The 21326-nt window shown below is 64.4% G+C and overlaps 2 protein-coding genes across 8 annotated transcripts; one reads left to right on the top strand and one right to left on the bottom strand.

The window, feature by feature from the left end:
• Position 1: 1 nt before the first annotated feature.
• On the top strand, positions 2 to 15000 carry MICAL1 (microtubule associated monooxygenase, calponin and LIM domain containing 1). 7 transcript variants are annotated; one of them, XM_042800002.1, is made up of 26 exons: positions 2 to 851; positions 5418 to 5625; positions 5724 to 6002; positions 6758 to 6965; positions 7078 to 7194; positions 7383 to 7481; positions 7562 to 7717; positions 7920 to 8020; positions 8285 to 8542; positions 8967 to 9082; positions 9166 to 9292; positions 9543 to 9615; positions 10094 to 10244; positions 10326 to 10513; positions 10626 to 10735; positions 10821 to 10871; positions 10962 to 11039; positions 11434 to 11605; positions 11717 to 11799; positions 11910 to 12387; positions 12499 to 12578; positions 12741 to 12839; positions 12959 to 13052; positions 13129 to 13228; positions 13319 to 13392; positions 13496 to 15000. In XM_042800002.1, exons 3-26 carry the CDS (start codon positions 5742 to 5744, stop codon positions 13624 to 13626), a joined length of 3405 nt encoding a protein of 1134 aa, XP_042655936.1. In that variant the 5' UTR covers positions 2 to 851; positions 5418 to 5625; positions 5724 to 5741; the 3' UTR covers positions 13627 to 15000. The 7 variants fall into 7 exon arrangements, with proteins under 7 accessions (XP_042655936.1, XP_042655935.1, XP_042655934.1 ...); XM_042800001.1 differs by having other exon boundaries at positions 5343 to 5625; XM_042800000.1 differs by lacking the exon at positions 2 to 851 and adding an exon at positions 1262 to 1569.
• Position 15001: 1 nt separating this feature from the next.
• On the bottom strand, positions 15002 to 20050 carry SMPD2 (sphingomyelin phosphodiesterase 2). The gene is made up of 11 exons (XM_042800009.1): positions 19983 to 20050; positions 18913 to 19004; positions 18399 to 18495; positions 17760 to 17836; positions 17408 to 17501; positions 17230 to 17319; positions 16783 to 16865; positions 16428 to 16560; positions 16237 to 16341; positions 15978 to 16134; positions 15002 to 15717 (listed from the first exon to the last, which is right to left on the bottom strand). Exons 2-11 carry the CDS (start codon positions 18960 to 18962, stop codon positions 15374 to 15376), a joined length of 1230 nt encoding a protein of 409 aa, XP_042655943.1. The 5' UTR covers positions 18963 to 19004; positions 19983 to 20050; the 3' UTR covers positions 15002 to 15373.
• Between the last annotated feature and the right edge of the window lie 1276 nt (positions 20051 to 21326).

The following is a 21326-nucleotide window of genomic DNA, read 5'->3' as shown; positions in this document are numbered from 1 at the left end:
ATGAGTTTGCCTGTTCTCGCAGCACACCGAGGGGTGCAGGGATGTCACCGCACGTCCCCCTGTGCTGGGGACAGAGCCCGGGCTGTCCCCGGCCGTGGGGTTTGCATTAGAGCCATGTCCCACTGTGCTGGCCAGGCGCCCTCCACCACGGCACGTCCTCCGTCCCTGCTGCCTGGGGAGCTGTGATTAAGACCTAATGCTCGTTTGCTGCTGCCCAGGGGACAAAGCTGGGGCTGGAAGGAGCAGGTCGGTGTTCAGGCTTTCCCATGGCACCACAGAGGGCTCACAAACAGAGGGAGCTCTTTCCGACCGCTCCGGCGCCTGGGAAAACCTCCTGGTTTGACGCAAACGCCCAGTTTCCGCGTCCGCCCCGGCCTCTCGCGGCCCCGAAACACGGGTGGGCTCCACTGCGCCTGCACCCAGCCTCTTTGCAGGGGGCTGGTAGGCTTGAAACGCCTTGGCTAAGCTGGAGAGGGGCCGTGGTGGGGGGTTCTGCACCAGGACCCCCAGACAGGGGCCCGTGGGGGCCGTGGGCCGGAGGGATGGAGGTGCTGGGCTGGCCAGCCCCACTCACCGCAGCCGCCGGCAGTGCCACGGGTGACTCACGGGCGGCTGCCGACGTAACCCCCGCCCCGTATGCCAGCTTGCCCCGTGTCCCTGAGTCACCGTCCCCAGCCTCGTGGCAGGTTGTCCCCGTGCGTCACCGGCACACGAGCCCCTTTGCCGTGACACCCGCCCTGGCAAGTGGCCACCAGCACCCCAAAGACGCCGCCACCAGAAACCCCCCCCAAAAAAGCACCCGGCCAGGAGCGATCTTCGGTGACCCCGGCAGCTCCATCCTCACCCCCCAGGTACTTTTGCCCCACTGGGACCATTCCCACCTGGGGGAACCCAGGTGGAAACGTCATCCCAAAAGTTTCCCCAAGGGCTGTGGTGGTTTGGGGCAGTGGTTGGGGTCCGGGGCTGGCACTGAGTGGGGCCCCCCCCCTTCCTGCAGCTCCCTCCTGGCCTCTATTTCTGGCTGCAGGGGGAAGTACGGTACAACGGCCAGAAAAAAAAAAAAAAAACAAAACCAAAAACAACCACAACCGGGGTTACGCTGTGTATCCCCTTCATCCCGCTGCTCCAAAGCTCCCGGCGCGGCGTGGGGAGGGCAGGGCTGCCACTCGCGGGTGGGGCGTGGCGAGGGGGGGGGGGTTGTTCAGCCTCCAGCACTGCAAAAAAAAAAAAAAAAAATATCCTATCCCAATTGCAGTAACATTTGCAGCGGCACAAAGCCGGAGCTGCCCCCTCCTCCCCACCTCGAACTCCCCCCCGCCCCGCCCCAGCAGGATCTGGGCTGCTCCCAGTACCGCCTTCCAGCAGCTGGGACGCCTGGGTCCCCCCGGCCGGGGGGGGAGCGGAGGGAGGGGAAGGGGGGGGGGGAAAAGGGGGGGGGAGGGCCAGCCGGCAGCTGCTTGAGGAGCTGGAGCCCGTTTCCTGCTCGTCCTCGCCCGGCTGCAAACAGCCCTGAGCCCCTCCCCACCCCCGGGGCTGTGCCTCAGTTTCCCCCTCCGAGAGGCTCTGGAGGTGAGTGGAGGGTGGGGATGGGCAGAGCATCCCTGGGTGTGTGTGTGGGGGGGGGGGGGTGAGGGCTCTGCTGTCACCCACCTCTGTATCCCCCCTCCTCGCTCGGATGCGGGAACGGAGGGGACAGCATCCCACCGGCCGGTCCCCCCCCCCCCCAGCCCGCAGCGAGCAGCGCGCCGGGCCCCCGCCCTGCTGCACAAGCTGGGGATGGGGGGGGGGGGGGGGGGGAGGGGATTGTCAGAACGGAGGGGTGAGTTTTGGGGTGCTGGAGGGGGTTGGCGTTCTGCCCCGCTGTGCCCGTGTCCTGCGTGTCCTCGGGATGCCGAGTGGGGATGCTCGGTGGCAGGGTAGCGCTTTGTCTCCGGCTCCCCCTCCCCAAAGCCTCTCCCGGGGGGGGCAACGGGGTCCCCCTGCCCCATCCTCGCTGCTTTTTCTCCTCCAGCCCCTGGGCTCTGCTCCCCCTGGGACAAAGGGAAAAGAGAGCTGTCCCTGCTTCTCCTTCTCGACTCCATTGCCAGTACCACCACTGCTGAGTGGGATGGAGCGGGAAGAGCCCAGTTCAGGAGCGAGCCCCGGCTGAGGGGCTGGGGCTGTGCCGGGGGTGGATGAAGCCCCCAGTACATTTGGGTAACCAATCCTGGGGTTCACCACCGTCCCCCCAGGACACGTCTCCTGTCGACCCTGCGGGGACAACTGTGGCTGGGGGTGAAGCAGAAACAGGAGGAGAAAAAGGATGTGGGGTGCGAAGCCTGGCCGTGAGCAGACTTCCTCTCGCACCAAAATTCAGCTGCAAAAGTCAGGCACCCCCCCACCCCCCCCTCCATGGGGCTGGTGCTGAGCAGGAGGGCAAGGCTGAGCAGCCAAAATAGGGGGGCAGGTTTGCTCCCTCCCCAAGTGTTGTCTCTGCCCAGGGCTCCCTGGGATGTGGCCGGGCTGTGGCTTGTGGATCCCCTGCAAAGGGCAAGGCCAAAATGTCCCGGAGAAGTGCCCGCTTCTGCTGCCGGTGGCTGCAGGACCAAGGCTGGGTGCTGCACATCTGAGGGGGAATTCTGGCATGTGCTTTCCAGGGGGGAGTTATGCACCCTCGAAAGGGAACCCCCTCCACCACAACACCCCATCCCAGCACCCCTCACCAGTGCTGGTGACAGGTTTGTCCCCTCTCCTTAGCCCTTCCCCCCGCAGCTCCACGCTGAGGGGGGGCTCAGCTGGGGTGTGCCCGTGCACCCACATCCCCAGCTCAAACCAGAGGAGCCAGGAGGGATTTTTCCCCTCTCGAAGGATTAAAACCTGACCAAATTAGGGCAGGTTTCCACGGAGTGGGACAAGGCAATCTCCCTGCCCGCTCCCACACCTGAGATGTTTCTCCTGAGCACAGTAACACCGGGAAGAGCATCACCCTCTGCCTTCACCCCTTCCCAGCACTGGCCCAGTTCGGCCAGTGGTCAAAAGCAGGATCTTTAGCCAAGCTGTTGGACAGCCACAAGAATCCCTCCATCCTGCCCGTTGGGTTTGGGGCCATCCCTGAAGATCCTGGAAGGATTTTCCTGGGGTCCAGCCCAACCCAGTGGTCTCCAGGCTGGATCCCAAACATGCCGGGAGCCAGCACGGCGAGAAGCTCGGCTGGAAAGGGATCTGCTGCTGCTTGAAATCCTCCTGGCTTTCATTAGCTCCACATGGAGTTGTGTCCTTTCCCACCCTGTTTCCACGTGCCTGGAAGACACGTGAGCTGGTGGGCAGCCCAGCACCCCCCGGGGGGCTCCCCCCCGCCATCTCCCAAGGGGCTGCTCCCCCGCCTGCAAGGGCAGGAGGGGAGATCCAGACTTGCGAAGCGGGATGGGGTGTCCCTGCTCCAGGGGTGCTCCACATGTGGCGGTCCCGGGTGATGTCCCCGCAGGCGTGTCTGCAGCCACCTCAGCCAGAGCCATCATGAGCTGAGTCAGGGCTGGCTGCACCCCCCCCACCCCCCCCCCCCACCTCCTCCCTCCAGCTCACCAGAACCGTTTAAAGGGAAGAAATGCAAAAGGCATTTATGGGGAGAGCAGATCCGGAGGCAGCCTGGCTCAGCACTGTGCCCTCCTTCACTGGAACTGGCCTTTGTGGGTAGAAAGCGGTTCATTTGCATCAAACCTGCAGGAACTGAGTATCTCTGGGGGATTCTGTTCCTGCTTGCAATTGTTGGGGGGGTTCGAGAGTGCCAAGGGGGTCATAGTGTGCTGGCACAAACATCGTTCCTGTAGGAAACTTGGTGTAACACAAGGCTTGTTGTTCTGCCTCTTCCAAGCCTCTCTGCCAAAGCACTGGGGCTGGAAAGCTTTCCTGGGCAGCATGCTCCCCCCAGCACCATGTCCAGGGGGAATTGAGGCCTTGAGATTTTTTTTTTTTTTTTTCAGAGCCAGAGGCTGGTGATGCTGGAGTGGATGCTCCCAGCCCAGGCCTTTGCCCCATCGCCCTGGGGCTGCTGCGTGGTGGCCTTGGCAGGCGCCGGGTGCAGTAACGTGAGCTCCCAGGGGAAAACCCATCGTGCCCGGGCAGCGTGAGGCACTGGAGCCCGGCCAGCCAGCACGGCTGCCTGGGCAGCCTCACACAGGAGGAGGATGGGCGGCTGGTGGGACAGCATGCCTGCACTCTCCGGTGAGGTTTGCAGTGCTGCCTCAGTTTCCCCAGGCTCATTCCGTCCCGCTGGCAGGGCCGAAGGGCTGGCAGCGCTCAGGGGAAGAGCAGAAATCTGCTCCTGGGTCTCACAGCCCTGCCATGAATGCATCAGTCATGTCCTCTGTCCCCAGGTCCCTCTGTCCACTTTGGGGACCGGTGGGTGACTGCTCCTTCTCCGGTCTGGCTGGATGCTTTATCCTTGTGCCCAGGAAGGAAGAGGTTAAAATGCCAGGATTTTCTGGCTGTGATGCTGGGGAGGGAAGGTGACCTACAGAAGTGCTTTGCATCCTCCATGGCTCCAGCTGGCCTTGCAAATCTCGTGTGGGTGTCAGGAAGCTGCTGGAGCGAGCCTGAACTTGAAACCCAGCTAGAATTTGGGTTTTCCAGCCTAAATTTAAGCCCAGGCTTAAACACCTCCTTTCCCTCATCCCACTGAGGGCAGTGTAGTTCGGATGCTCCCCCTCCGGCATCCCACTGGGCTGGCTGCCACCTTCGGGGTGCTGCCGGGTACCCGCTGGTAACGCCGCGCGGCGAGAGGGCAAAGAGCGATGGTTCAAAGGTTTTTGAACGCTCCCGTTCCCTGAGCTTTTCCACCAGTTCCTCCTCGGCAGCGCCGCGACTCCGCCGGCTGCTTTGCGGGGCTGGGGGAGGCTTTCCCACCCCCAGGGCTTGTGGAAAGGGGAAAGCTTTGTGCTTCATCCTGGGGCTGGCAAGACAGGGTGGCAGGGGACGGTGCTGGGGGGACGGTGTCAGGCACGGGAGGAGGATGGAAGGAGTGCTGATCTCCTGGGAGACCCCAGGGGTGGGGGGATTTTGGTGGCGCACTGCACCCGTCCTCCTGCAGGTTCCCTGGTGTGACGGGGCCATTTGTATGGTGGTTTAGCTTTATTTTGGTTGCCCCACTGGTGCTTCCTCTGTGCTAATCTGCTTCCGCCTCGCTCCGGGGGTGGCAGAGGCAGAGGTGGGGGGTGGGAAAGTCGCCCCACTCCGGTTGCAAAAACCAGGCTGGCGGGATGGGTCCAGTCTTGCTCCCTCCTGTCCCAGGGCTGGGTTTTGCTGGTTTTCGGGGCAGCTGCAGTTTGTCCCTGTGGCCGTGACCTCCCTCCTCATCCCTCCCCCAGCGAAGCCAAAGGGTGAAGAGGAAGGAAGCGACGTCTTTGCTCCAAACCACCTCGCTCTGCTCTCGGCTACTGCAGGTACACGCCGTATGGAGGAAGCCACTTTGTGCCACCACAGCCCTCCCCATCCCCTCCCCTGACGTCACCGCGGCAGGGTGACACTGTGGCTCGCTGGGTGCAGCACCCGGGAAAGGCTCTGCCAGCTGCTGCCGGAAAGGGCCCTGATTTTAGCAGCACCATCACCCAACAGCACCCCAGGCTGGGAAACGTCACGCTCAGACACCAGGTCTGGTACTGGATGGGTTTGAGGATGGGGGTCCAGGAGGGACCTCTGTGTGTGTGTGTGTGTGTGTGTCCCAACTTATTTCTGCTGGTTTTCACCAGGCTGCTGGGTGAAGCAAGATGAGCGTGCCGGCCGACGAACCGGGCAACCCAGCCCATGCCATCTTTGAGAGGTTCCTGCGTGCCGGGGAGTGCCGGGAGGTGCTGGGCTGCTTCGGGGAGCTGTGCCAGTGCCTGGGGCTGCAGGGCGGTGGGCTGCAGCTCTACCACGGCCTCAAGGCTGCCCTCAACTACTGGAGTGCCAAGGCCCTGTGGAGCAAGCTGGATAAGAAAGCCGGGCACAAGGACTACGACCAAGGCACAGCCTGTGCTGGCACCAAGGTACCGAGGACATGGGGTGTGGGGTTTGGGTCCCTCCTCGCCCTGCGTCCTTGTCGCCGGGGTGAGAACATCCCTTGGGGCACCCTCACCCCCCACCCAGGAGGATGTGGGATGTGTCAGGCGGGAGGTTGATGGGGTTTAATGGGACAGGGTGTTAATTGGTGCCACTCCCCTCCCTGTGGCGTGATGCCACCTCAGTGCCACCCAGCCAGCGGGTCCTTCCCCCTCTGCACCTCACTGGGGACATCCCACGGGGCAGAGGGACTTACTGGGCCCTTTCTGGGAAACAGAAACATGCGGGGTTAGGATGTCCCCATGGGGTTGGGGGACCCTCTTTCTGTCCCCCTGTTCCAGAGCTGATGGCTCTTGTCCCCACTGCTGGTGCCCCATTGTCCCCCCAGCCCTGTGCAGGGGCTGGCAGGAGATCAAACCCAAGTCGTGGTTTTGAGCCCGTGGCTGGTGAAATCTCTCCTTTCCCAGGCTGCAGCAGGCAGGAGACGTGCGTGCCTTATCTCGCTGAGCACTTTAATTGCTGCCATTGCCCTGTGCAGAGGCAAGGTCCAGGCAGCTGGGGGAGGCGGGGGGCACCCCACAGGGCCCCCCAACTTTGCAAGGAGAAGCAGTGCTTGTAGCCCGTGGGAAAAGGGGAGTAACGGGGAGGGCCAGATCCTGCCCTGGGGAAGGGGGGGGAGATGCTGCCTGTGGGATTTACTCAGTTTTTTTTCCTGGTGGGGGGGTGCCCATTCCCTTCACAGTGCCTGGTGGTGGGGGCCGGCCCATGCGGGCTGCGGGCGGCCATCGAACTGGTGCTGCTGGGCGCGCGCGTGGTGCTGCTGGAGAAGCGGGACTCCTTCTCCCGCAACAACGTCCTGCACCTCTGGCCCTTCACCATCCACGACCTGCGGGCGCTGGGTGCCAAGAAGTTTTACGGGCGCTTCTGCACCGGCACATTGGACCACATCAGTGAGTTTCGGGGGAAGGAGGGGGGGCAAGCTCTGCACCCCCGGGGTCCCTGCTCTGTGGGGAGCCCAGGGACCTAGGGGTGCAGCCCTGAACGTCCCTTCTCCCCTCCCAGGTATCCGGCAGCTCCAGCTGATCCTGCTGAAGGTGGCTCTGCTCCTGGGGGTGGAGGTGCACATCAAAGTGCAGTTCAAGGGTCTCGTCCCCCCCACGAGCAAGGCAGGCGGACAGGGTAAGGTATTGCCGTGGGGTAGGTGGCATCCCCGGGGACAAGGACAGGGCTGAGCCCCTCAGTCCTAGTTAGCCCAGGCCTTGCCCTTTTTTTTGGGGGGGGAGGGGATGAGATGCAACTGTCTCCCCCACCCCGGAGCAGGTTCCAGCTGAGACCCAGCACGCTCGTGACCGTCCCTCTCCCCGCAGGCGGCTGGCGGGCTGTGCTGCAGCCCGGATCCTCTCCCCTCAGCCACTATGACTTTGACGTCCTCATCTCAGCCGGCGGCGGCAAATTTGTCCCCGAAGGTGACAGCAGAGGGTCCCCGCGCCCCCAGGACCGGTATGGGGAGGGCGGGATGGGGGCTTACGCTTCTCCCATCGCGCAGGGTTCAAGCGGAAGGAGACGCGGGGGAAGTTGGCCATCGGCATCACCACCAACTTCATCAACCGCCACAGCCGGGCCGAGGTGGAGGTGGCGGAGATCAGCGGCGTGGCCCGAATCTACAACCAGAAGTTCTTCCAAAACCTCTACAACAAAACGGGTCGGTGGTCCCGGCCCTCGCATGGCGGGTGCCGGGGGTCCTTGTCCCCTCCTGGCGCAACTGGAGGCTCAGCCCCGGGACGTCCCCTGTGCGATGGGATGTGTGTCCCCACGTGGTACCTCATTGCAGGGGACATTCGGTGGCTGAGCCCAGTGCGGGGGCTCTGCCCCATGGCTCAGCTCAGCCCCTTCCCTATCACCAGGCATCGACCTGGAAAACATCGTCTACTACAAGGACGACACTCACTATTTTGTCATGACGGCCAAGAAGCAGAGCCTGCTCAAGAAAGGGGTCATCCTTCAGGTGAGCAGGGCAGGATCGGGCCCTGGGATCCCATAGTGATGGGTGGCTGAAAGCCTGGAGGGTGGGATGCAAATGGGTGCTGGTTTGACCGTGCACCCCTGGGATGGTGGGGGGTTTGGCAGCCTGTGCTGGGGGGAAAATCCTTTTGGGGGACTCACAGCCCCACACGCAGTGGCACGGCTTCACCCCAGAACTGGCTGCACCCAGGGTGGGGGGGCAAACCCCACCTCCCGCACCCTGGCCAGCTTCACCCCATCCCCGCAGGACAAAGCGGACATCGAGAGCCTCCTGTCCCCGGAGAACGTGAACCGGGACGCCCTCCTCAGCTACGCCAAAGAAGCCGCCAACTTCTCCACCAACTACCGCCTGCCCGAACTGGAGTTTGCCCTCAACCACCGGGACCTGCCGGACGTCGACATGTTTGACTTCACCTGCATGACACGCTCGGAGAACGCAGCGCTGGTGCGGGAGCACAACGGGGCCCGTCTGCTCCTCGGGCTGGTGGGCGACTGCTTGGTGGAGGTGAGGCCCCCCCTTGCAGCACCACTGTGTTGCCTCAGTTTCCCCTCTCCCTGCAAGACGCTTTGGTTGCAATATATCCCCCCTCCCTAAGCGCTTCTTGCCCCAACTGCCCAGCGCACCCCATCCTCGGGGGCAGGCTCCCCAGGGCCCAGTAGCGGGATGGTTTGGTGGGGGTTATCCCCTTCCCTGGCCCCACCAAAGATCCAGGGTTGGTTCGGGGTGGAGGAGCAGCCCAGATCCTCCCCGCACGCAGCCGTACCGGCTGGGGAGGAGGAGGAGATGGCTGCTCATCCTCACCCTGCGCGTCCCGCTGCCGCTCCCTGCTTTCATCCCCGGCCAAGCCCAGCAGCTCCCAGCCTCCTCCCAGCCGTCCCGACCGGCCCCGTGGCTCCAGCTCCATCTCTCTCTGCTTTTCCCTTCGCAGCCCTTCTGGCCGCTGGGCACCGGCGTGGCCAGGGGCTTCCTCGCCGCCTTCGACGCGGCGTGGATGGTGCGGCGGTGGGCGGCCGGGACCCCCCCACTGGAGGTGCTGGCCGAGAGGTGAGTGTCCCCCCGTCCCACTGGGCTGGTTCCGAGCGGGTGAGGATGGTGGCACTGAGCCCAACCCTGTCCCTTGCACCCAGGGAGAGCATCTACCAGCACCTCTCGCAGACCTCCCCAGACAACACCAACAAGAACATCAGCCAGTACAGCATCGACCCGGCCACGCGCTACCCCAACATCAACCTGCAGGCCATCAAAGCCAGCCAGGTACTCAGCCCAGGTCCTGCCCAGCCATCCCAGCAGGCAGGATGACACCAATTTGCACAGTCCCCCATCCCCCAAAGGGTGCGAGGATGAAGCTGTTGGTCCCCAGAACATTTGAATGCATCGCCCATCGCAGATGCGGGTGGTTCTGGGGAGGCGTGGGGGGGTTCCCCATGCTGGGGTCAGCCTCCCTGTGTGGTGTCACTGGTTCTGTGCTGATGGTGACCTGTCACTGAGACGTCCCCATTGGCAGGTCCGGGATCTCTACCTCGTGGGCATGGTGGAGGTGGACCACAAGAGGAAGAGCGACAACCGGCTCAGCACTGGTAGGAGCAGCCAGTCCTGCCCCAGCCCCCCCAGCACCAGGACCCCCCGTTTCTCCCAGCAGCCCGTGCCAGCGCGGCTCCTGCCCTGATTTTCCTCCCCATCCTTCTTTTCTTGAGCCCTGGCTGGTGTCCAGCTGGCCATTGTGCTCCTCCCAGCAGCGGCTGCATTTCTACCCCAGTGGCACCACTGGTTTCCGTTCCTTCTGCCTGTGGCCCCCATGGGGATGCAGCCCCCCCAGCTGCCTTTTCCGGGGGAGGCTGTCCCCCTCTTTCTGTCCTGCACTGATGCTGAGCTGTGAAAGATTGACAGAAGCTCTATCAACCCATTTATCGAGCCTTGGCGGAGGGTGGTTGCATGGCGGAGATCTCCACGGGACCCCTTTCCCCCTAAAGCAGTGATGCTGGGGGGGGGAGGAAGGGGGGGGGGGGCGCTGTCCCCTGCCTCTTTGGGATGGGGACATGTGTGCTGCCTCCCCAGCGGTGTCCGGGGATGCCTACGAAGAGCTGCTGAGATGGTGCCAGGCCAGCACAGCCGGGTACCGTGGCGTGGCAGTGACCAACTTCACCACCTCCTGGACCAGCGGCTTGGCCCTCTGCGCCCTTGTCCACCGCTTTCGCCCTGACCTGGTGTGAGTGCCTGGGAACCCCCCACCCCAAGCCCCCCGCTACCCTCCAGAGCCCACCCTGATGACACCCGTGTCTCCCCACAGGGACTTTGACTCTGTGGACCCCCAGGATCCCATCCAGACCCACCAGATGATGCTGGACACGGCGGAGCAGGAGCTGGGCATCCAGCCCGTCCTCTCCAGTGCCGAGATGGCCACCATGGCAGAGCCCGACCGCCTGGGGCTCATCACCTACCTCAGCCAGTTTTACGAAGCTTTCAAGACCTCTCCAGGTGAGAGATTTTAGGGGGTTTTGTCCCATCCCAAGCCTCACCGGGGCTGGGTGGGTGCCCCCCCGCTTTGTAGGGTGCATCCCACCAGCATGGCCGTGTCCCCTCCGTGCAGAGGCGGAGGAGGTCAGCAAGAAGCCGCTGTCACCCCGCGGCACGCGAGGGGCCATCCTCTTCCTCAGCAAGCTGCAGAAGAGCCGGAATGTGACACACAAGCGTGCCCAGGTGAGGGACCCCCCACCCAGACCCTCGCGACACCCCTAAACCATTCCCCGCCTCCCCGTCCTAACCACCCCCTTTGCCTTTGCAGGACAGTGCCCAGAAGGATGCTGAGGCCAAGAGGAGCTGCAGGGAGGCTGAGGTGGGTCTGCCCTGGGTGCAACCCCGTGCCGGGGTGCAGCCGACCCAGGGGGAGAGTGGGGGGCTGACCCTCCCCTCGGGTTGCTCGTAGCTGGACGTGGGGCTGGATGGAGACACTCTGGACGGTGCCCACAAGCCGCCACAAAGTGCCACCACGGACCCAGGGCAGGTCGGTTTTTGTGTGTCCCCCCGCCCAGGGTTGGGGGTGCCCAGCTCTGCGTGGGTGGGCACTTTTGGGGGGTGGAGAGGGGCACTGGTGGCTGGTGGGGCCGAGCCAAGGGCTGGGACTAAGGCTGAGCAAGCGAACGCCCACGGGCTCCCAGCTCCTCCCTGCCTGTTTCCTGATCCAACTGGTTTTCCAGAGCCAAGACCTGCCGCTCCCTTGCTGGTGCCAGCAAACCCATCCTGAGCACCCAGACCCACTTCTGCGAGAGGGGCAAATCCCCACCACCACCACCACCCTGAACCCCCTGGGCTGCCCGCAAAGCCCTGGGGCAGGGTGGGTGCCAGCACCTTGGTGCCACCCCAGTTTGTTTTCTTCCCCCCCCCGCCCCCCCCCCCAGCAGCCACCGGCCCGCGGGGAGAGCAGCGACGCCTGCTACTTCTGCGGCCGCCGCGTCTACATCCTGGAGCGAGCCAGCGCCGAGGGACGCTTCTTCCACCGCGGCTGCTTCCAGTGCCGGCGGTGCGGGGCCACCCTGCGCCTGGGCGACTACGCCTTCGACGAGGAGGACGGTGAGGAGGAGGGTTTTGGGGAAAGGGGGATGCTCGGGGCAAGGTTGCTCCACCTTGCAGGTCGTCACATGGGTTTTTCACCACCACCACCACCCCCCTCCCCTTCTCCAGGTCATTTTTACTGTTCGCTTCACTACCCCAATCCACCCGGCATGGATCTGCCCCAGGATGAGCCCCCGGCGCTGCCCGATGGGGTAAGTCGCCATAAATCCTCGTAGATGATGGAGGAAGGGCCGAAAGTGGAGGGGGATGCTCGGGCACGGCCCCGTTCTGCATCACCCTTCCACCTCCGGCTCTGCCCTAGGATGCTGCTGCCACCCACCCACCCTCAGATGCTGGGAGCCCATGTGTGGCCCTCAAGGAGGGGGCACCCAGTCCCCTGCAGCCCCCACCAGCAGCCCCACAGCCGGGGGGAGAGCCTGGGGCAGCGGAGGATGCTGCGGATGCTGGTGACATGGAGGAACACGAGCCGCTGGCGCAACCCGAGGAGGATGCAAGGGAGGAGGAGGGTCCTGGAGTGGAGCCCCAAGGGTCAGCAGAGGAGGGTGAGGAGAGCGGGGGCAGGAGGAAGATCGTCCTCACGCCGCTGGAGAAGCTCAAGCTGTCCACGCTGAACCTCACCAGTGAAGCAGAGGCCAAGCCGCCGCCAAAGCCGGCTCGCCTGTGGCTCCAAGCAGCACCCAAGACCCTCCCTGCCCAGTGGCAGGGACAAGACACCTGGGAGGAGGAGGAGGAGGAGGAGGAGGAGGAGGAGGAGGAGGAGGAAACAGCCGTGGAGGAAGGTAGGTGGCTACAAGCTGGAGTCTCTGGCCAAGCAGGGCTCTGGGTATATCGCCATGCCTCACATCTTGCTCATGAGGCACCGGCCTGAAATGGCTCTTTTCTTGGGGCAGCTTTGGAGGGGAGCGACAGCGAGAAAGAGGAGGAGGCAGGAGAGGAGGAAGGCACAGACCTTGGCATCATGGCAGAGTTGGTGAGTGCTTTCCCCGAGCAGCAGTGGCCCCACCAGCCCGGGTGATGGTCCAGGCTCTTGCTGGTGTCTCCTCTCACAGAGGCATCGGGTCTGGCTCTGCCGGGGCAGGAGGTGCCTGGCACAGGGACTGACCCCCCTGCCCTTGCCACCGTCCCTTCACAGGGCCTGGACCTGGGGGAAGAGGAGAAATACCCCACCTGGAAGCGCACGCTGACCCGCCGGGCCAGGGAAGCCCAGATGAAGCGGTTCTGCAAAGCCCAGGTAGCCCCATGGGGGAGAGCCGGGTCCTCAGCCTGGCACCTCCGCCCCCTCCGTCCCGCTGCCGGTGGCCACGTGCCAGAGGTGCTGGCCAGCGGGTGAGTCCTGCCCTTCCCTCGCAGGCCATCCAGAGGCGGCTGGAGGAGATCGAGGTGACGTTCCGGGAGCTGGAGAAGCAGGGCATCAGGCTGGAGAAGTTACTCCGGGACGAGGCCGGTAAGGCCAGGGAGGAGAAGGCACCAATGGTCCCCGAGGTCTGCACCCCACTCACCCCCTCTCCCCTGCCCCGCAGGCACCCCGGCCGACCTGAAGACACAGTGGATGAACCAGCTGCTGCACCTGGTCCAGAAGAAGAACAGCCTGATGTCTGAGGAGTCAGACCTCATGATCATGTAAGGCTTGGAGGGGGATGCTCCCCGGTCAGCGTGGGGGCTCGGTTCACCCCAAGCCCAGCACCCAGCACCCCCCTTCCCTCCCCACAGGGTGCAGGAGCTGAAGCTGGAGGAGCAGCAGGGACAGCTTGACCAGAAGCTCCGGTGCTACATGAACAGGGAGGGTGAGTGCCAGCATGTGCCGGGGGGGGTCCCTGTGCATGGTGAGGGGAGCGGGGCCGGGGTTGTGGCCCACCCAGCCCTGCTCCATCCCCCCTGCTCCCACAGAATCCCTGAAGACACCTGAGGATCACGCAACCGAGAAGGAGATCCTGGCGCAGCTGGTGGACGTGGTGGACAAGCGCAACATGCTCATCCACATCCAGGAGGAGAAGCGGCTCAGCGAGCTGCGGGCCTGATCCGCGCCGGCCCCAGGACCCACCGGGTCCCCCCCTGGGCGGGGGGACAACCAGTGTGTGTCCCCCGACCCCGAGCTGAGCATCACCCTGAGCTGCCTCTGAAGGTGGTGATGCCTGAGCTGCCCGCAGGCACAGAAGCTGCCGCAGCGAATCCAGCTCCCTGCTTGCCAAAGCCTGCCGTGGAAGGGCTGGACCCACTGGTGGACACCCGTGTGGGGAGACACCGAGGAGTGCCCCGGCTTTGGGGTGCAGAGAGGGCACCCCCCCACGCTTGGCTGGATTGCCTTTGCCTTGTGCTTGCTTGAAAACAAGATTTGCAGGGGGCCACGAAACGCGGGGGCTGCGGTGGCTCTGCCCGGGGTTTGCTGCGGGAGGAAGAAGCCCCACGGGGAAGTGGGGGTCTCACCCGGTGCAGGAGGTCCCACAGCCATCCCTGCTTCGAGGGGACGCTTGGTTGGGGCATTGAAAGTGTTTTGCTTGGCAGAGCCCCTCGTGCTCGAGCTGCACCGCTGGCTGCCTCAGGCCAGGCTCCCGGCAGGATTGGTGCCTCGTCGCTACCTGTCCAGCCCCGGAGGGCTTCGCTCCCGGCAGCGGGGATGTGACTGCAGCCACCACAGGCAGGTCACGGTGGAGATGCCAAATGTGGAGGGGCAGTGTCAGGAGTAGCCCCTGGAAGCCACCCCAGGATGTCCTTCCCAGTTGGGGGACATCCAGCCTGGCCTGGGACACCCATCCTAACCCAGCATGTCCATTGCAGCCTGGGACATCCATCCCAGCTGGGGACATCCATCCCAGCCAGGGAGAGCCATCTCTTCCAGGGACATCCATCCCAGCCAGGGACATCTGGCTCTACAAATGGGGCCAGCGACAGACTGGGCTCATCCCGCCACTGCATCACTTTTGGGTGCCACAACCACTCTGTCCCTGGCCGCTGCAGGAAACCAGGGTCAGCAACGCCCCTGCAAGGCCCCAGGGCCAGGAAAGAGGATTTTTGTCCATCAGCTCCCCAAGGGAATTGTGCCAGAGCAGGCACTGCGTGACATCAAGGACAAGGGACACCAGCAGCCATGTCCTCCTCGCCCCTTTGGGGTTTCTCCTGCTTGGCAGTGCCACGCTGGCCTTTACACAGACCTCTCAGACCTTCGCGGGGTCCCCGGTTGTTGCGGGGTGGCCTCCGTGGCCAAATGGTGTTTACGGCAGCCCCAGTCATGTCATGCACGGGGGTCTGGTAGCGATACCTCCCGACATTCAGCCCTCATCCTGCCCCTCCCTTCAGAGCCCCCCCAATCTCTTCCATCTGCCTTGTGTTTGTACCAGCCCTACTATCCTGCTGCAACCCCCCAACCCTTTGAATAAAGCCTCCCTGACCCGGCACCAAGGGCTAAAATACCACCTTTATTTTTCTCTCTGAGTCAAATCTGATTGCCAGAGTAGTTGCCACCTTTCACCAGGAGCCCCCAAGGCCGCCCAGGCAAGGGGAGGCTGAGCCTCTTGAGCCTCCTGGCCACGCCAGCGAGTCCCTCCAGGTAGAAAAGTGTATTTAAAAAAACAGCAATTAAAAACCGCCTCCACTGTGGTTCCCACAGGGGTCAATGCAATACGTGTGCCCCCAAAATCTTAATTTCACCCAGAGAGGCGGCTGTCGAACCAGCGCTGCTGGCCTAAAACTAGAAGTCAACTAGAAAAAGGGACCAAAAGGGGTCAGGATGGGGCCGGGGGGACGTTGGGGGTCACCCACAGCCCCGGCTCAGCCGTCGCTGGGACGCTCCTGCAGCGCCCGCAGCGCCATCCGCATCTGCTCCTCGGTGCCCTGCAGCATCTTCACCTCGATGGTGTGGAAGAGGTGGAGGCCGGTGGCGAGGAGGAGGACGCCGATGGCGAGGAAGGCCAGGAGGGAGAAGGAGAGCTTGGGGAAGGGCTGCCCGGCTGCCAGCCCTGCCAGCGCGCCCAGCGCTGCCGTGGCCTGCAGCAGCAGCAGCAGCAGGGCCAGCACGGCCATCCTGCCCGTGGAGTAACGCTGCCGCCGCGCTGCCCGCAGCCCCACGTCCACCTCCGTCCGCGCCTCCGTCACCACGTCTGCCAGCGTCAGCTCTGGGAGCAGGGCGGGGGGGGGGGGGGTGGCACACAACGACAGGGGGCAGCTCAGCAGGGTGGGACCCCCTCCTCGTACCCCTTTTTCTCCCCCTCCCCACCGCTCTGCCCTGTCCACCCACCCCTTCACAAGCAGCGCCCCAAGGGACGCCCTAAGAAAGGGGAAACATCCTCAAAAACTCCGTCAGACCATCCACCAGCCCCGCCGGCACATGGGGGACCCCGGCGGCACCCCCACCACCCCCCCCCCCCGGCCTTACCAGCTGTGCCAGCGGTGGCACCCGCAGCGTGTCCCTGCCTCCGGATGTGCAGCGTTGCCATCACGGCTTCGTGGTCCGAGAAGGGGATGTCCACGCCCGGGGCTGTCCCTGTGGTTGTCTTCAGCTCTTCGCACTTTACGGTGAAGCTGGAGGTGGCCTGGGCGAGGGGACAGGGTGGGGGTCAGGCTGGTGCCTTCCTCCCCCCCCCAACCCTGCCACCCACAGCCGGTGGCCAAGGGCCCCCCCCACCCTCCGTTACCTTGTAGAGGATGTAGTCGATGCGGATGCCCAGCGGGAAAGGCAGCAGCTCCGTCTTGACGGTGAAGCAGTTGTTGGGGACGAGAGTGCAGCCGTCCTCGCAGCCCTGAGACCAAGCACCCGGGTGGGTGGGTGGGTGGGGGGGCTCTCGGTGTGCCCCGGCACCCCCCCCCTTCACGCTCTGCCGCTCACCTCGAAGCGCGCGGCCTCGGCAAAGGCGTCCCGCAGCCCCGTCCAGCCGCGCAGCAGCCGGATGCCCACGTCTTCGGGGTGCATGTTCAGGTCCCCTCCCAGCAGCACCACGTCAGCCGCCTTCGAGGTGTGTCTGTGGGGACAGGGACAGCTAACACACACACCCCCCCCCCCTTCCCTGCACCGGATTGGGGCCACTGGGAACCCCCCTCCCAGTGCTTCCCAGCCTTACTCCTGACTGGGACTGGTGCAATTGGGAGCCCTCTGCAGTGCAAGCCCCAGGGGTAGGGGTGACCGTACGCACCCCGGGGACCTGTAGCGGGGGGACCCCGTGGGACACCCCACGGCTACTCACCGGATGAACTGCGCCAGCTCCCAGGCCTGCACCAGGCGGTGGGGCAGGTAGGCGTCCTTCTCCCGGCAGTACTCGGCGTGCAGCTGGTGAAAGCGGGGGGGGACGACAAAGCAGCCGTGACCCCCATGGTGGCACCTGCCCTGCTCCTAGGCTCCCTGCAAACTCACCCAGCCCCTCTAGACAGCCCCTTTGGGGTCTGGCTGACCCCTCTGTCTCCATCTCACCCCACCTGGGGACCGCCTGGGATGCTCACGCTGCTGCACAGCCAGGTTGTAGGTCCCAGCCCCCCTTCCAGATCAATATTTCGTTAAATCAGTGCATAGTCCCAATAGAGATGGTGCAGAGGAGTGGTTAAAGTGAGAGGACAGTGAAGGAGGGGTACGGCCACTTGTCCCCCTCCTCCCCATCGTCCCCCCCCCATGCCAGGTCCTTCCCCCGGGAGCTCACGTGGGTGACATAAACGTTGAAGACAATCCCAGAGATCTTAATGACGACGAGGCCAACGGACTTGCCGCAGAACCAGTCCCCGTGCTGGAGCTGCCGGAGGGGAAGGGGAGCAGGTCGGGGCCCGTGAGGCTCCGTGGGGCCGGGCACTGGGGTGCTGTGTGCCCCCCGCCCCGCTCACCATGTAGGGGTACCCATTCAGCGAGTACTGGTAGAGGAGGGTGTCCAGGATGGGGAACCTGGAGAAGACGCAGAGGCCACTGCCGATGACCCCACTGCAGGAGGGGAAAAGCACAGTGAGGAAGCGTGGGACCCCCCCCTACATCTGCCTCCCCCCAGCCCTGAGCAAGGGGGGCTCCCCAGATGCCTGGATCCCAGTGTGCTCCCGTGAGCATCCTGCTCTCCAGGCATGGGGTCTCCCACGGTGACAGGGGTGACCTACAGCACCCACACCGGTCTCTCCATGTGGTAAAGACCGAGGACGTGGCACAGCCCTGCCACTGCCCCGGGGGGGCTGGCCTGGCCCCTCTCACCTGCGGAAGTAGTGGGAGAAGGGATAGCAGCCTCGCAGCTTCGCCTTCAGGTCACTGTAGTCCTGCTCACTCCACACCTGGAGAACAGTGGGACAGGCTGAGAACGGGCACGCTCATTTCATGGGCTGAGAACAGGCACACTCATCTCACAGGCTGAGAATGGGTACACTCATCTCACGGGCTGAGAACAGGTACACTCATCACACGGGCTGAGAACAGGTACACTCATCACACGGGCTGAGAACAGGCATATTCATCTCATGGCCTGAGAATGGGTACACTCATCTCATGGGCTGAGAACAGGCATGCTCATATCACGGGTTGAGAACAAGCACGCTCATCTCATGGGCTGCGAATGGGCACACTCAGTTCACAGGCTGAGAACGGGCACGCTCATCTCATGCATTGAGAACGGGCACACTCAGTTCACAGGCTGAGAATGGGCACGCTTATCTCTTGGGCTGAGAATGGGCACACTCATTTCACGGGTCGAGAATGGGCACACTCAGTTCACAGGCTGAGAACGGGCATGTTCATCTCATGGGTTGAGAACAGGCACACTCAGTTCACAGGCTGAGAACGGGCACGCTCATCTCACGGGCTGAGAACAGGCATGCTCATCTCCCAGGCTGCCCTCACCTCCTGGAGAAGCACCAGGTCGAAGCCCTCCCGGCGCAGCATGTCCCCGATGAGCCGGACACGCTCCTGTCGCCGCTTGCTCAGGTAGCGGATGGCCCTGCCGGAGGGGGGGGGGGGTGGTCACAACTTGGGGGGGGGACGGGGTGATGGGGGGGGACGGGGCACACTGGGACACGAAATAGAGGAGAGAGGGTTCCTGTACTGGCATGGGCAGGATGCAGACTGGGGGAGGTGGGAGGGGAGGGGGAAAGGGCCATGTGGGGACGTGGGGACAAGAGGGATGTGCGGGGAGGCTGTTTGGGGACAGTTTTTCCTTCCTGCACAGTCAAAGCAACTCATCCCTGGATGGAGGGCTCTTTTCTGGGGGGATCAGGCACGGAGGGGACAAAGGGCTCTATCCAGCCAAGCGCCTTGTGACCCTCTGGGGGTGGGAGAGCGGTGTGCCCCCAAAACAAAGGGGACAGGAAGGTGTCCCCAAGGACACCCCGTGCTGCCCGGCGAACTCTGCACTCACCAGCAGTTGAGGTCGAAGACGCGGAGCTGCAGCGTGGCATCTCCCTCCATCGCTCACCGGGACCGGGGGGCAACACCGGGCAGAGGGGGGTCCTGCGGGGAGCAGGTTGGGGTGGCAGCCCCGGGGAGCTGGCGTGGGGTGCGGAGCACAGCTGGGGAGCCCGGCGGCTGCGGCGGAGGGGCCCGGCCGAGGCAAAGGCCGGGAGGGAGGAGCGTACGGGGTGCTCCAGCTTGGCCCACACTGTCCCCTCCGCCCCCACCCACAAGACCCATCCCGAACCCCAACTTACGCCTAGACAGGGAACCCTGTACCCAAACCACACGGGTGACCCCGGGAATGGGGACACTGGTGGGCCAGCGATGGGGTACGGGACCCAAACCCTTTGTCTGGCAGCGGGTCGGGTGCCCTGGATGGACTTTACACCCCGGGTTCAAAGCAGTGCTGTGAGGGGCCACCCACCTCCCCACTTGGGAAGCCCACGGATACTTTTAAAGTTCCCCCCAAACTCCGGAGGACCCAGCCCACCCCCCCACCCCCCCCTTTAAACTCCCAGCGCCATTCTCCAGCCCCGCTTCCCCCACGCCTCGGTCCCACGGAGATTATCCAGTTGAAAACCGCAAAAGAGCAAATCCGGGGCTCCAGGATGCTGGGGGCGGGCAGGGGAGGTGCGGGCAGGGGGGTTCGGGCAGGGGGTACAGGCAGGGGGGGTACAGGCGGGGGTACAGGCAGCAGGGCTCTGCCTGCCCCGTCGGGATTACAGCGCGGCTCATCCCGGTGCTAACACCGGCGTCTGCTACCGGGGCTGAGCCCCTCTCCGGGGGCGACACCCCCCTCTCCACCCACCCCCCCAAACTCCCCGCGGGACCGGGCGCGGAGCTGGGACGGGAGCGCGGAGCAACAGGCGGAACGGGGGAGCGGGGGGGGGGGAGCGGAGCAACAGGCGGAGCGGAGCGGGGAACGGGGAGGGGGGGGGGGGGGGGGGGGAACGCGGAGAGGGGCGCGGAGCGGGAACGGGAACGGGAACGGGAACGGGAACGGGAACGGGAACGGGAACGGGAACGGGAACGGACCTGGGGCGGGCCGGGAGCGGCGAGGGGCCGCGGAACTACGCGTCCCGGCAGGCAACGGTGCGGCGCGGAAGGGGAAGGGAAGGGGAAGGGGAAGGGAAAAAGCCGGAGCGGGGCGGGGGGGCGGGGGCAGCGGCGGGAGGGGTGCGGGGATGGGGGGGCGGGAGGGGGGGCACGGGGGTTGGGAGCGGGAGGATAGGAGGGGGAAGGGCGGCTTCGCTGGGGATGCGCCTCCACCCCCCCCCCCCCCCCCCCCGGCAGCTCTGCCCACGCAGGACAGCCCCCCCCCGCTCCTTCTTTCTCCTCGTGTGCCTGCGGGGAACCTCTCTGACACCCCACTCCTCGCGGGACACCCTCTCCCCTTAGCTTCCGAGCCCCGTGTCACCTCGGGAGCGTCCCGCAGCCCCCCACCCCTCCCCGGGCATTGCCCCCCCTCTGCTCCCGCTGCACCCCCGGCCCTGGAGGCAGCAGGTCCTGGCAAAGGAGGCACCTACCCAATATTGGGGCCACCTCTCCCCCTCCGGGGCATCCTCCTTCACAGCCCAGTGTTGCATACGCATCCCAGGGCACCACTGTCCCCAGCAAGGGCTGGTACCCCCGGGGTGGCCGGGAGCCTGACTGCTCTCAGGGACCCTTTTTCCATCCTTTGTGTGTGTTTTGTTGTCTTTCCCTGTCTGTGGTCCAGGCTGGATTAGCTCTGCAGGGAGCCTGGTTAGAAATAAATCTCATGGATGCCTTAATGCCGTGCAGGACCCCCCAGTTCATGGCACAGAGCAGGGGAGGGGGTGGCAGCAGGAGGAGTGGGGCTGCGGGTCCGTCCCCCCCCCACCTCCTTTGGGGACATCATCCCGAGCCAGCTGGGACAGCAGCAGGACAGCGGTTTGCTGGGCTGGGGCGTGTTTAGCAGTGGTAGGAGGATTTGTGTGTCAGGGATAAAGCAACTGAGTCTGGAGGTGTTTGGGATGTGCAAAGCCATCGGCCCTCACGGCATCGGGGTTCGGCCAGGGTGCTGGGCTCTGCCCTCGGGGCGATGGGAGTGGGCACCTAAATACCATGGTTTTGGCTCGTAGAAAGAGGAAAAGCGGTTGGTGTTAAAACATGTCAGCTGGGGCCCCTGGTTCTGGGACGGGGTGGGGTGTATTGAAGAGCCAAGGCACTGCAAGCAAAGCTTTGATCGGTATTTCTTACTGCTAGGAGAGACTCGGCCCTCCATCACCTCATGCTGGCATGGGCAGGATGCGACCCCGTAAAATATGTGCCCCTGAATCCAGGGGTGCTGTGGGGAAGGGCAGGAAAGCGTTTGCCATAGGGTGGGCTAACCCAGCAGTCACCTTTCCCAAGCAAACC

Source organism: Tyto alba, unplaced genomic scaffold (assembly GCF_018691265.1).
Source record: "Tyto alba isolate M040663 unplaced genomic scaffold, T.alba_DEE_v4.0 Super-Scaffold_30, whole genome shotgun sequence".
NCBI lineage: Eukaryota > Metazoa > Chordata > Aves > Strigiformes > Tytonidae > Tyto > Tyto alba.
Note: the sequence above shows the minus strand (reverse complement) of the source record. Positions and strands in the feature narration are given on the sequence as shown.

What these genes read in the sequence shown, in the direction of transcription:
- SMPD2 (XM_042800009.1), bottom strand. Translation starts at nt 18,962, where the DNA reads ATGGAGGGAGATGCCACGCTGCAGCTCCGCGTCTTCGACCTCAACTGC. An exon ending in ACCTGGTGCTTCTCCAGGAG is followed by an intron (nt 17,837 to 18,398) that starts GTGAGGGCAGCC and finishes ACTGTTCTCCAG; the next exon opens with GTGTGGAGTGAGCAGGACTA. An exon ending in TGCCACCGCTGGCACAGCTG is followed by an intron (nt 15,718 to 15,977) that starts GTAAGGCCGGGG and finishes CCCTGCTCCCAG; the next exon opens with AGCTGACGCTGGCAGACGTG.
- MICAL1 (XM_042800002.1), top strand. Translation starts at nt 5,742, where the DNA reads ATGAGCGTGCCGGCCGACGAACCGGGCAACCCAGCCCATGCCATCTTT. An exon ending in CGGCAAATTTGTCCCCGAAG is followed by an intron (nt 7,482 to 7,561) that starts GTGACAGCAGAG and finishes CCCATCGCGCAG; the next exon opens with GGTTCAAGCGGAAGGAGACG. An exon ending in TTGGCATCATGGCAGAGTTG is followed by an intron (nt 12,579 to 12,740) that starts GTGAGTGCTTTC and finishes GTCCCTTCACAG; the next exon opens with GGCCTGGACCTGGGGGAAGA.